This window comes from Eschscholzia californica, unplaced genomic scaffold, assembly GCF_041429995.1.
Source record: "Eschscholzia californica isolate CP2 unplaced genomic scaffold, dmEscCali1.0.p SCAF_6, whole genome shotgun sequence".
NCBI classification, from domain to species: domain Eukaryota; kingdom Viridiplantae; phylum Streptophyta; class Magnoliopsida; order Ranunculales; family Papaveraceae; genus Eschscholzia; species Eschscholzia californica.
In genome coordinates this window covers 37780563-37794750 of record NW_028238483.1, presented here as the reverse complement: position 1 = coordinate 37794750, position 14188 = coordinate 37780563, and the positions used below count along the sequence as shown (strand labels likewise).

The window sequence follows — 14188 nt, the reverse complement described above, 5'->3', positions numbered from 1 at the left end:
CTTTTTCAACAACGAAAAATAAAAACCGTATAGGATAATTAGTTATCCACATAACATAAGTCATTTTGCAAGTTCAAAGACTATCAAGTTCTTCCAGGACCTTGACAGAATTCATGGTGGTCTGCCACAAAATATCTCTAGGAGACCTACCCAAGATTCCTGAGGGTTTTAGGGTGAAGTGTATACCACAACGATTTTCATTCACCGCTACCACGTAACCTCTTCTACAACATATTTCTTCCACAAACACAAGCTTCCATTAGGCCATTACTAGAACTCAAACAAAGTCTAAGACAACGGAAGTAATTATCAGAGCAGCAAATACCAAACAAAAAAGAAACAATTTAGGTTGTCAAATTAAGGTTGATTGTGCTAACACAAAGAGAACATTCAAAACAAAACTGTTCTTTAAAGGTGCTCATCTTAACAAAAATAAATTCTTCATCTAGAAATAAATTCCAATAAAACTTCCTTCTGGTTGATGTGATACAATCTACCTCCCTCCTCTAAGCCACAAGAGTGCTAGCAGTGGTTGATTCGCTGCAAAACAGAAATCAATTTCTGAGTGAATATTTGCCTACTAATAAGAACATCAAAATGCTTGAATGGCAGATTCGCTCGGCAATTATTAATCTAGATCCAAACTACATAACAATTAATCACAAGACTACTTCCATCACACATTCACACTTGAAAATTGAAACACTCAGCTATATTGAACTAGTACTTCCAAAAGTTAAATCTTCGGCTATTGTGCAGATATAGAGAGCCGGTCAATGAAGGCTACCCCGCAGTTTGATTACATTAGTACAAGTCAAAAGTACTAGAAGCTATTAAGGTCGGTCTAAGAGAAAATTTTGTCAGGCTAGGAGTAGAATTTTACATTAGATAAATAGTGAAAATCTATACAAGGTTTGGAAAGTCAGATTCTCCAACTCGATGAATTGCAAGTTAGACTCTAACCAGCTAATGGGTTCTTAGTTGGCACCAAAATATAAATCAGAAAACCTCTAGGATAGATTGTCTCCAACAATGTCCGTGTAAAATACAAGCTATGGTTTTATTTTCTAGAAAGAAACCGATCGTATTCAAAACCATGTTACATATTTCTTTACGAACATCCAAATTTAAGCAGAAAACCTATTTGCGTACTACGTTTGTAAGATTGATTGACATAAGACACCCACATATCTAATCACAACAAACATAAATTACGAACAAACAAACCCAACACGATTATGTACACTAATAGACCTCACTATGTTTTAATTCGGTCTAATCAGATATAATGCAGTAAGATAGATCTATAAATATAAGGAATTACTAAAGCGAAATTTAACTGAAGATATAAGCTGGGGTTAGAAGGACTTACTATCTCCAGGTAGGGGTAAGCTTCTTAGTCCTCTTGTAGTAACGAGCTAGACGATGAATCCTGCTCTCGACAAGAATCAAACGGAACTTAGAGTCCTTATCCTTCCTGTTCCTCTCCAAATGCTTCCTAATTGCAACAGCCTTCTTGATCAGATGGTAAAGATCCTCAGGGATTTCAGGTGCAAGTCCTATATAAAACAGAACAAATACAAATTAAAAATCTCAACTTTTTCAAAGTTCACAAATCAAACTTCAAAATGAACAAATCCAAGATTTAATTATACAATTTTATACCTTTTGCTTTGAGGATACGCAAGATCTTGCTTCCAGTAACACTCTTAACCTGAGCAATACCGTGAGAATCACGAAGAATCACACCAATCTGGGAAGGAGTTAAACCTTTCTTTGCAAACTTGGTGATGTTCTCTTCAACCTAGAAAATCAAAACAAAGAAACCCATTTCAGTTTTAGGGTTTTAATGCATTTTAAGATATAATGTTAATAAAAGTTAGGGTTTTTAGAGTTTCTTACATCTGGAGATGAAATCTTCAACCAACTGGGAGGGGTCCTCTTGTACGGCAAAGCCGATGAGGACATACCCTTACTGTGAAGGGAAGAAGAGAGAGAAACATAGGTTTAGAGATAAGAACACCATTAAAACCAGAAATCAGTAAGGAATGAAGAGATTAAGAGGTACCCTTTTGAGTGCATACGACCCATGATTGACGATTGAGGTTGTTCTGATCTTCGTCTCTTTGCTTCTCTGGTTCTCTCTCGCTAACCCGCAGCTGGAACTTACCTTCAACACCAGAAACCCTAATATACGAAAAAGAAAATGCTAGGGTTTTTATCATGGAATTTCCTCAAACCCTACTAGTTAACTCAACCTTTTCTCGTAATTCCCTAGCTACCCCTCATCAGGCTCACACGATTACTAAACACGCTTTCAATAAAAGCAAATTTCCGATGAGTCCCTACATATTGACTATTAGACGTTTTGGTCCCTTTTGTTTGTTCAATACATCCTTTGGAACTTCATTTCATAGCAAAATAACTACTTATGTTTAGGTTTATACACTCCCATAACTAATACAAAATAAATGTCCAAAACTGTAGACGATTTTGTCCATTGTACCAACATTTGTAATTGTTCGGTTATGTCGGAGACACTATCTCGCAGGTTGTTGTGGTACTTACATCTTTTTTTTGTCATTCATCCAATGTAACAATTATGTCTGATTTCCAATTGATACCTTCTTGAAGTATGAACTAAGATCAATTGATCACCTAATTCTACGGCACATAAGTAGCGTGAATCTTGACACTTAAGTACTCGATAAAAACTAAGTACACGAAGTATGAACTAAGATCAATTGATCACCTAATTCTACGGCACATAAGTAGCGTGAATCTTGACACTTAAGTACTCGATAAAAACTAAGTACACGAAGTATGAACTAAGATCAATTGATCACCTAATTCTACGGCACATAAGTAGCGTGAATCTTGACACTTAAGTACTCGATAAAAACTAGTTAATGGGAAGAAAAAAACAAAAGTTGCTTTCGGCAATTGAACATACTGATGTAGAACATGAAGTGGAGACACTGGGAGACTATATCACCCAATAATGTGTTATGGAAAAAGAACAGAGTAACCATGAAGACTACTACGTTTACAAGATATGGTAGAAGTGAAAGCAATTGTGTTCCTTCCGAAAAAGGAAGTCAGTAAGCAGATAGCACAGAACGCCCTTATTTTAATACAGTTACTTCGGTAATACAACTCATTCGACCTTAAAAAAAAAAAAAAAAAAAAGTTGGGCGACATCGCGAAATGACGATCCTATTTCCTGTTCATTTTTGCTAAAAGACATGTTAAAACAGTGCAGATCTTATGTTAGTGAACTTAGTTTTACTAATCTACAAATCTGTTCCAAGTGATTTGAAATAGCACATTCTTTTTCCTAAATAGAGTTGGCAGCAAGAAGTAAAAGAGTTTCAGATCATTATGAACAACTATAAACAAACTGTAATCTCTCCAAAACTAACAGATATCAGTTAGATTGAGACCGAAAACTGAATCAAACCAAAAGCTTCCCCCTTCTGCTGCAGGCAACACTACCGCTTCCTGCTGAATGAAGTAACGATTCACGATACATAGCTCTGACCTCTAAGCCGGCAGCACTAACACCTTCTGAACAATGAAGGCACAAACTCACCATCGCTCTGGACAAGCAAAGTTACCGCCTTCTTCAGAATGAAAGCACAAACATAGCATAGTTCTGAACAAGCAAAGCTACCTGAAGTGCTCAAACTGCAGTGCTATATTTTCCCCCCATATTTTCCGACATTATCCCCAATATGTAGGTCATATCGAGAGTCATCCTACGGTCAATATGATCTGCTGCTGCTCAATATCAACTACTTACTGTGTTTATTTTCGCAACGGATTCATCGACTTGCGTTCGAAATCTAAGCTGTGTGTAAATTACTTCTATAGTTTTGATCCTTCCAAGCATTTAGCTCTACTAAACTCTTTAAGCAAGATTCCCGCCATATTCAGACTTAATTACAGATCCAAAGGGACATCTATTGAGTTTTAGAGAGGAAGACTTGTTTTGGGATCTAACTCTGTTGGAAAAACAAAACCATGTAAACAACCAAAATTGTTGATCAAAGTTCCATTTTTTATCGAACGGGTTTAACACCTTAAGCCAATATCCCTATAAGATTTTGATGTTACATAGGCTTGCCTCTGAGATTGTATATGTTGGCAACTGCAAGAAACAATATTCATTCAAATGATTTCCGTAAGTTTCATGGAAATGATTTCGTGCAGACACCAAATACGTAAATCCTATGCAATGTTTGAAAAGGCACATTAGATGCACATCAATGTGCACGTCTCAAGGCAAAATATAAGTGTACCGTAACAGCACTCAATCGTCCTTTTGAGCGACAAGTCAATCAAGTGACAACTCCTATTGTCCTTTACTACCTCGAAGGACCGCCTCCCATTGTTAAAAACAACTACATCGACATGGAAAATCCTTTTCTGCATTGATCCTACGGAAACGTTTTAATTTTTTAAGTTAGGAGGCCCACGTGGCCACGTTCCAAGACGACAATGGAAACTAGCCGATTTCTCTTAAACATACCTATTTCCATGAAAATAAATGCTCTCAAACACAATCTTCTTATGCCTTAAATCCATGAGGAAAATGAGATTTGTTTACAACCATAATTGTGCTACTAAATGATTTCTAACAATGCTTCAACTAATGATCAAGTTACAAAGATTAAAACTATTTAAATTAAAATTTTCATCAATTGACATAACTCAAAGATAAACTATGGAAGCTCAATTAGAAAACAAACACAATTAGAGATAAGAACAAGCAAAAGTAGAAATTTCATTGCTTAAGAAAAGTTTCCATAAGACCCACAAACAAGATACTTATATTTATGTTATGCACACAAAACGAAACCCTAATACATAATGAAGGGAAAAACAACAATTAGATTAGAGAAAAAGCATTGAAAACAAACCCTAGAAATTCCAAATAAAAGCAAACAGATAGTATTAGAATTAGGGATAGGGTTTTTGATTTCGATTTACTTGGCGACCATTCGAATGATGAAATCATCGTAACGAATCCGACCATCAGATCCAACATCAACTTCACGGATCCACTCATCAAATTCAGCAGGATCAAGTTTCTCGCCGATACTAGTTAAAACGTGACGGAGATCAGAAACGGAGACAAACCCAGTTGATTCTTTGTCAAGAACTTTGAATGCATCACGAAGTTGACGATCAAATGGTTCAGGTTTCATGTGTTTGCTCATTAGGTCAAGGAATCTAGGGAAATCAAATGGGGAAGAAAGATTTTCTTGAGCAACAATTTCTTTGAGTTGAGCTTGTGTTGGGTTACCTCCAAGAGATCTCATTAAGATCCCTAATTCAGATGCTGCTATTTTACCATCACCATCTGTATCAAATAGAGTAAAAGCTTCTTTCATTGAAGCTACTTGATCTTCGTTTAGATCTTTACCCATCTTCTTCTCTGCAAATTAATGGATCTCTTTCTCTCTCTACAACTTTTTGTTTCTCTCTCTAAATGATGCGAGTGGCGCTCCTTCGTTTTGGTCTTTGGTAAAGGGACCTGTCTCTAGTGTATTGGGACACGATTAGCAAAGGGACATTAGTCCTTTTAGTAAGTAGACATTTTTTTCAGAAAAACTAAATAAATCATTATATATCCACTTTCGATTTTCGAATGACAATATTGATAATAATTTCATATTTAAAATTAACCACAAAAAGATAAAATATTTTAATAGTCAAAATCTCTTCCTCTATCTAAAAGCACGGAACAAATAATGAAATCAAATTTGACAGAAAAATTTCGGACAACGTAATCGAAATATGGCCAAAATTTCGACCAATATAGTCGAAATATGCGCAAACTTTCGCCCACTATTGTCGAAATATGAATATTGATCGAAATTTTGGACATATTTTGAACCACTATGGTCGAAATATGTTTAATATTTCGACCACAATGACCGAAATTCTGGAGACAAATAAAAATAAGTAAACATAGTAGCCGAAATATTTACTTTTTAAGAGATTTAATCAACATTACACACTAATAAGATTAAATATCAAATGTCTTAAAAATAGGATTTTGTTTGGAGAACAATTAAAAGTAAATAATAATGTAGTGTTTATAAGTGATGGTTGTTTTATAGAATAGGTTGTTTGTAGATGATGGTTGTTTTTAGGTTAAAAATAGGATTTGTGGATCTAAGGAAGAACATGAAAATAAAAGAAAACATGGATACTTGTATTGTTTTAATCTTAGTTTTTATCCAAATAAAAATTAATTTATTCGATTTAAATCTCTAAAAACAATGTCTATTTGCTAATTGGTAAAGGGACTTTAAATCTAAAAATATGATGTTTTGGTCATGTCCCTATACTATTTATCCATGTCCCTATACTAACCACCTTCGTTTTATTCAATTTTTCGTGTGTTTTATTATGCTGCTTTCTTTTTAATTTTAAACACAAAAGGAGGTTTAGTTCCGGATTAAGTGGTTAATTATTCGATTAAGAGTTGGATCCTAATTAGTGTTTTCCGTTAGATTCCATATTAAAAGATAAATTTCGCGTACCCGGACAGCTCGATGGCACCGCCCATTAGGTTGTAGTTCAATAAGTTGTAGTTCAATGGGTTGTCCATTCCTCACCCTACGGTTCTGGGAGATGTACTTCAAAAAAAGATGTGAGTTTTGATGGATGTTATCTCTTGTAGTTTATAAGTGTAAATTATGAAAAGTGGTATATCTCTAGCGTTCAATTTTTGTCGCTTTCTCAGAATCAGTTTACATGTAAAAAGATGTATTAGCACGACCATAAGAGACATTATATACAATGTCATACAATACAACAACCCAAGACAATGATAAACAGAGAGAGGAGGCAAATAAATCAATGGAGAAAGAGAATTATGGGGAGATGTGATTCTTGAATTGTAGAAATATATGCAATAGGATAAAGAAAAGCAATTGAGAAACTTGTATGAGGCTAGCTTGCCTATTCAATAAAAAATTTCCTGCTATTGTGCAGAACCAATGGCTTGTTGGTCCAACCTATGGTGTGTCCCGGCAAAGCGTCTGATTGCTGATAAAAAGCGCGAGCGGATAGGGAATCACACAAGTAAGTGAAGGTCTTGAATGGCCTTTTTGAAGCGTGACCTACACACATTCATTGAGAAAAGAATGGGAAAGGGGATAAGGGAGTCTTAGCCCTTAGAATCGAATTACAAACCCCTTAAAGGGGTGCACCTCGAAAAAAAAATTGAACTAGAATCCCTTACATATAGGGGCTCACCCCGAAAAAAATTTGAGCTAGAAACCCCTTACATATAGGGGCTCACCCTGAAAAATATAGAGCGCAAGTTTGAAAGATGTTAGACTAAAGATCATCGAAGAAAAACTTGCAACGATTGTCAACAAGTTGATAGCAGCTATCGGATATGTGACTTATGTAGAAGCGGAACCCACTAAAAATTATAAGTCTAGTTTCGGTTCTATAATACAAAGATCCAAACCCAAAATCTAATAAAATGCGTGTATTATATCCGATATCAATTACTTCAAAAAAAGAATATCGGATATCAATTATTTATCAGTTCTTTTTAAAACTTGTTATTTAGTAATTTTTCCTACTAATCACGAAAGCTATACTTCATGTGAAAAATCCAATTACTGCTATTATAACTAATTTAGTAAGAGCCAGATGACTGAACTACCAAAAATCTTGGATTATATATTTCAAATTGCTATAGAATTTGTTATGAATTATATTTAAATAATTATTTAAGATGTTAAGTGAGAAATCTAAGGTTGAACTTAACTGCTTTTTGAGCTTCATTTGCCACAGTTCAGATTCTGATCTTTGGTACTAATGAAAAACTTGGATTAATACAGCAGAAACTGAATTAGACAAGGAAGATGCTATAACTTGATCTAGATAACTTATTATTTTATGGTTCAGTGAGGTACTAATCTTACCTCATGAGAGATACATGTTTATAGCACATATTATGATTGGCAAAATTTTATCTCTTCACTACCCCAAGAATTACAAATTCTAAGCAACAGCACTCTGATGTTGATAATCTGATAACCATTCAGGAGGCCACCATTCGGGTCGAATAACGTCGATCTTCACATCATCTTGTCCTTTTATACCTAGGTTGCCTGACCCTTTAAAGGCTTCCTCTAACCTCAATAGACCCATCCCCCTGCATCCCAGTGCAGTCGTGACATTCCCGACTTTCTTCTCCGATGAAGTATCCACCACTTCTGATCCTGGAGCTACCTTCTGCTGTACTTCTGCAATTGTGTCCAAAGCCAAAGAAGAATTATTAAGCTGTTGTTTTTTTGTCGTTGTCTAATCTAAATCAAATGGACCCAAAATCAATCCAACTTAGATATTCGGACGAGGATAACACCAGAGTCAATTCAAACTTCGACTTCAGATCTGACTTAGAGGAAAAACAACCACTACCTAAGTGTAATATTTACCTTTTCCATTCTTATCGACAAATTTAAGAGGAATCAAGCGCTTGCGAATAACACCACGGTGGTGTGTACGAGCTACAAACTCTTGGCCCACATAGCATCCTTTGTCGAAGCTTATAGCTTTTAAACCAACAAGATTGTATTCAAGTGGAATAGCCTCACCTAAGAAAGGAAGAATAAAAAGTTCAGAACAAGGCTAGTAGTAAAACAAGTAGTCAGAACTAGTCCAATTAAACCAACTCAGCTTAATCTTCCTCAAATTAAACAAATAGACAAGTTGGAAACAACTGGCCGTAAAAACAAACCCAGAAAGGAATGGCCTAGAAGAGCTGCCAACTGAGGAAACAAATAAATATACCTTTTGGTATCTCAGTTGAGCCCTCTGCAACTCCTTTTTCTACCCTCCATTCCAAGTAATTGCGTTCATCGGCTTCTTTGTCTGCCTCAACCAATGGTGCTGAAAGGGACAACCAATCTTTGGAGTTCATAACCGACCATGGGATTTATGAATCTATTACGCAAATGGTGAAGCTGAACAACTTGTACATAAAGGGAAAGAAAAAATTCAGGGACAAACTTACGTATTGTATTTGAGGGAAAAATCCCCCTGAAACCAAGAATATCCAATCTGGGATCCTTGTACCACTGCCACCCAAGATTGTTTCCTCTTGAGGATGATGCACCGGCTTTGTCAACACCACCACCCCAACCAAGAGTCGCAGCCTCAGGTTCTTCTGAGGAAGCAGACTTGCTTGCAACGTTTCCACCGAAACGTTGCCAGCACGAGAACTCCTCGGTCATATTCTCAATATCAACATTTGCTCTCAATCTGTATCTGCAGCACCGAAATGCATAAGAGAATGTATACTACTAAAGCTTGCTTACTAACCTCAGATAAGGTCCGTTACACCATAATGGATGTCTATGAATTTAGTTAGGTCGGATTTCAATGTGTTAGCGTCTTATATTACATGGATAATGGTTCTAATGTGAGATACAAATACCCATATCTGATACTACGGCAATTGTATTACTCAATGCAGTGGATAATGGGTACAATGTGAGATTAATACGACTCAGGCTACTGCCATTAACGTACAATATAACATTGTTGACTGTGAAGTGAAAACGTTACTAGTAGAATAAGAACTATAATCTATGACGCATTTATATCCTTTATCGTGTGCCCGTGCCTGTACGACTTTCCTAGAGTTATCGTACCCAACATCTCATACTGATAGCACTACCATTACCACTGTCCATGTCACAGTTAAATCAATGGCAACCATATATATAGAAATCAGAATAACCCATTTCTAAACAGTTAAATTAAGCAAAACTTCAAATACCCAAACAAAGAAAATGGGTGACAAACTTACTTCTTGAAGCAATCCAAGAGCTCATCCAATACTGTAGCATCAACATCAGCAAACAAATCAAACTGTTCATCTGGGTCTGAACCAGGTCCAGACCCAGTTCTATCAAGCTTCTCACAAGACCTAGAAGGTCTATAAAGGAACAAATCATAAAGAAATCTCCCTTGGGGAGTAAGCATAGCAGTATAAAGTGGAGGTTCTGATACTGTAGACAGATTAGGTGTAGAGAGAGAAGATGTTTTTTCCCCAATCGGTTCACTAAATCTTCGAATATCATTTGTTAATAACCCTTTAAGGAATTTAACAGTATCAGGACCTCGAAATCGAATAATAGATCGAGATTTAAGAAGAGAAGCCATTGGACCCACATTTTGAAGATGGGTTTTCTCTTGTTCTTGATGATTATTAGGGTAAAGCTTCTGAGATGAGCTATGGAGGTTTCTTCTGTAACAGAGAAAAGTTCTGTAGATTTGAGAAGATGGGTTCTTGAAATTGTTCATCATAATTTTGTGGGTAATCAAGAAATTTTAGTGTAATTTTAATTTTGTAGGTTTTGATGGGGAAGGGGATTCAAGAAATGAAGATTAGAGTTTTGGAAGGAGAGATTGATGAATACCTTTACCTCCTCATCAGAAAATTTGATACGTGGAGAGAAAGAGTTTGTGGGGTTTTGCCAAGTACTCTACCGGGTCAGGAAATCGGATCCGAATTCAGACATCTGGTAATGTGAGCTGATTCACTGTTACATTAAAGTCAAACGGAGAATTTTTTTACATTTTAAAGCAAATCTGACAGAAAAAATTTCAGTGCAAGGGCGCTTAGGGGTGGGAATCGGTCCGGACCGGTCGGTATCGGACTCTAACTTCATCGAACCGGTCGACTCGGACATAAACTGTTGGTGACCACCTATTTACTCGGGCGGACTCGGACGGTCACTCTCAAGAATTCTTTGTCCATTGACCGTCCAAGACCGTTTATTTTACCGGTCCAGTCGGACACCGGACGGTCTCGGTCCGGACTTTCCAATAAATTTACTTAATTCAGAACTTTATTTTTATTACCACAAACAAAATTACTTACAAATGAAGATGTTTAGCCAAGAAATCAAAAGTAAATATAAAAAAGAAAAAACACAGTGGATCATCATTTGACAAGATATAATTAAGCCATGCACTAATGTTTGGTCTTCCAGAGGACTATATGACTATAGCCAACGATCATCATATATTCATATGTCTATAAAATTCAACGGTCAACTTCTAAAAATGAGGACAATTTAGTCGGTCAACCTATTCGGTCACTCGTACCGGTCGGTCAGCGGTCGGTCCTTCGACATAGAATTTTGACCGTGACCGTCCGCCAATTCTTTCGGGCCGGTCGGACACTGACCGTTATGACCATCGGGTGTCCATGGACACTTTTTATCTCGGTCGAACGGGTCGGATAGCGGTCTTCCGGATCTTTTTCCCACCCCTAAGGGCGCTGCTAAAGCCTAAAGACACCCCCACAAATCTGATATCTCATGGAAAGACTTTTTCGTGCAGAAACTAAAATCCGTCCGTCAGATCCCGAGACTCGACCAAAAGAGGAAGTAGGCAGTAACTCTGCTTACAGTTCGACTTGCCCTAGTTTTCTCCATTTTACAGTTATGTACTTATGTATATTCCTCTTTGCTCCAGCTTCTGCTTTTCCTTTTTAGGACATTCAGATTGTCAATGCGGAACGAAGAGTAAAGTTTTCAAATAGATCGAATTCACCCATCTCTATTTGACGGTTCTTAAGCGCCTATAGCCTGCCCTATTGGTGTGTGCTCAAACTTAACATGTGTTGAGCCATTTTGGGTGGGTTCGTGGAGTCTTCACTGCGAATAAAACTCCATACCCATAGATTTGGGTTTGGGCATTAAAAAGCTAGAACAATGCAGATAACTACAAAGGCTTGAACCCTTTTCCAATAAAACTTGCTGAGATGCTTGGTAGTTATAAAAATTATCAATTATGGGTTATATGCAACTATTTGAAAATCAACTTATCACACTGCTTGCTTTTCATATGCAGACTTGCAACTGCATGATCAAAAATCAACCTTTGATGAAGAACCAAACCAAAGATATAGGATTCCAAGATGAAGAAGGAAACCTTCATGATTCTTTCCTCGGCCAACTCCAACGAAGAAGCTGTTGCCTTTACTCTATTTCTTACAACCGTTTGGAGAAATTGCAGAGAATATTTCTTTGTGCAGTGATGAAAGTGGCAGCAGTTTGGGTTGTTTTAGATTTTGGGCCATGAACCTTTCTTTTAAGGAAATGTTGAGAGAATTAAACTTCTTAGTAAACATTAGTTTTATGCACTACAAGATTAGGGTTCAAGATTAGGGTTCATGAATTACTACTTTTCAGTGCACTTTGTAATAGGATTTTGTTTTATCAACTTGGACGACAATTTCAAATGTGTATCGTAAGGGAACAAGAAAAAACTAGACAGACTCGAGGTAAAAAATTTATGTGGGTTCGCGTGATTCGCGATTCAGTAGATCAAAATCATCGGAAGCACGAATTGTAACAAGCCATATTAGATTTTGATTTGGAGTCTGTCTAATTTTTCTTGTTCCATACCATTTTTTTCTTTTTCCTATGATGACCACACTTGACTCTGAAATAGACGCGACATGATTGACATTAGTTCTGCTTCAATCTCTTCTTTTCTTTATTATTGATGATTAAGACCAAACAAACAGAGGCATTAACCATAAGCGTAAACCGAACAAACACCTCCAAAATCATATGTCAAAGCACAAGAATAAACCAGCTCCCTACCAGTATTTGTGATTAAACCAATTCCCACCTTAATCTCCGCATATTTGCTGCTTAATATTTTGAAATGAGATTTGTAAGGGAAATCATCCAATATTTGCTCTGTCATGGACTATTTCAAGATGAACTACAACTGAAAGGCTTGTAGCATCCTTCCATAGGTACTTGTTCATGACCTATAGAAGGGTTTTTACTATGGATTTTAGGGTTCACTTTCATGGACTCAAAAGCATTCGATACTTGTTCATGACCTATAGAAGGGTTGTTACTATGGATTTTAGGGTTCACTTTCATGGACTCAGAAGCATTCAATACAGTAAGGTGCTGTTTGTTTTTTAATTTTTTCAGATCTGAAATCTGAATTGAGACTCGATTCAGATTTCAGATGTTTGTGTTTTAATTTATAAAAATCTGAACAGTTAGCTGAATTATAAAATTGACTGAATGGGCTGAAAAAGAGCCCAATTATTTCAGACTTCAAAACAAGTCTGAAAACCAAACCAAATTTCTGAAATTAATGAAATGACAATTGTACCCATGTAATTTTTAAAAAACAAATCTCTCATATTTATTCTGCCGCCACCACCACCACAACCAAGATTGCACCACCGCCACCACCATAAACAAATTTCCACAACCACCACAAACAAAGTGCACCACCACTAGAAACCACACCACCACAAACCGGACCACCAGGACCACTATAAAGCAGTAGTAGTCTTGCTAGAACTCGGATCTAAAGGGAACCCTCATCGGATCTATGAACCTTGAAATTTATACAAGATAAATCGTCCAAATCACAACCACCACAAAATACACCACTGCCGCCGCAAAATGTAGCTGTTGATTTTCGATTGTATAGAAAGAAAAAGAGGGAGGCAGAGAGATAGAGAAAGAAACAAACCACCACCAAGACAATAGATCGCCACCACCACACACCGTGACTACAATCAGAGCACACAACACAACCATCTCGGAAAGATTTGTAAACCCTCGTCAGATCTTCGAACCCATCTACATATCGAGGATGAGGGAGAAGGAGAGGGATGAAGAGGGGGACTGTTTTCATTGGGAATGTGAAAAGGATGGAGAAAAGAACCCTAATATGTCAGGCTCTACAAAAACCCTAATATGCTATGTTTTTATTCAGACTTCCATGTAAAGAGAGAGGGATGGGATTTTCTTCTTTCTTGTGACCCGAAATGTTAATTAAGGGTATTAAGGGTATAATTGTCAAAATTTTATTTCAGACCTAATAATTCAGATTCATAAAACAAACATCTAATTTGTAAAATAATTCAGCCAATTCAGATTCAGACTCAAGAAAAAAAACAAACACCACCTAAGTAATCATCTGATTCAATTAAGTTTATGTAGTCTATATATGGTTCCTAACATATCACTGAGAGGCAAGATCTAAGTGGTTTCAACATTAATGTAGCTTCCAAGACAAAAGAAAACCCAAAATACACCAAAATAATGAATCTAAAATACGAAATACTTCAAAACACTTCGTACAAACAATCTTTATG

The 14188-nt window shown here is 36.6% G+C and overlaps 3 protein-coding genes across 3 annotated transcripts; all 3 read right to left on the bottom strand.

The window, feature by feature from the left end:
* Positions 1–322: 322 nt before the first annotated feature.
* Positions 323–2287, bottom strand: LOC147534467 (small ribosomal subunit protein uS15-like). Its single transcript, XM_086646002.1, has 5 exons — positions 2069–2287; positions 1903–1975; positions 1666–1804; positions 1373–1559; positions 323–540 (listed from the first exon to the last, which is right to left on the bottom strand). Exons 1-5 carry the CDS (start codon positions 2089–2091, stop codon positions 507–509), a joined length of 456 nt encoding a protein of 151 aa, XP_086502128.1. The 5' UTR covers positions 2092–2287; the 3' UTR covers positions 323–506.
* A 2475-nt stretch (positions 2288–4762) lies between these two features.
* Positions 4763–5515, bottom strand: LOC147534466 (putative calcium-binding protein CML13). The gene has a single exon (XM_086649118.1). The coding sequence runs from the start codon at positions 5430–5432 to the stop codon at positions 4989–4991; it is 444 nt and encodes a 147-aa protein (XP_086505244.1). The 5' UTR covers positions 5433–5515; the 3' UTR covers positions 4763–4988.
* Positions 5516–7896: 2381 nt separating this feature from the next.
* Positions 7897–11593, bottom strand: LOC147534465 (putative transferase At4g12130, mitochondrial). Its single transcript, XM_086648208.1, has 6 exons — positions 11337–11593; positions 9848–10661; positions 9050–9303; positions 8827–8925; positions 8472–8630; positions 7897–8279 (listed from the first exon to the last, which is right to left on the bottom strand). Exons 2-6 carry the CDS (start codon positions 10345–10347, stop codon positions 8035–8037), a joined length of 1257 nt encoding a protein of 418 aa, XP_086504334.1. The 5' UTR covers positions 10348–10661; positions 11337–11593; the 3' UTR covers positions 7897–8034.
* Positions 11594–14188: the final 2595 nt, after the last annotated feature.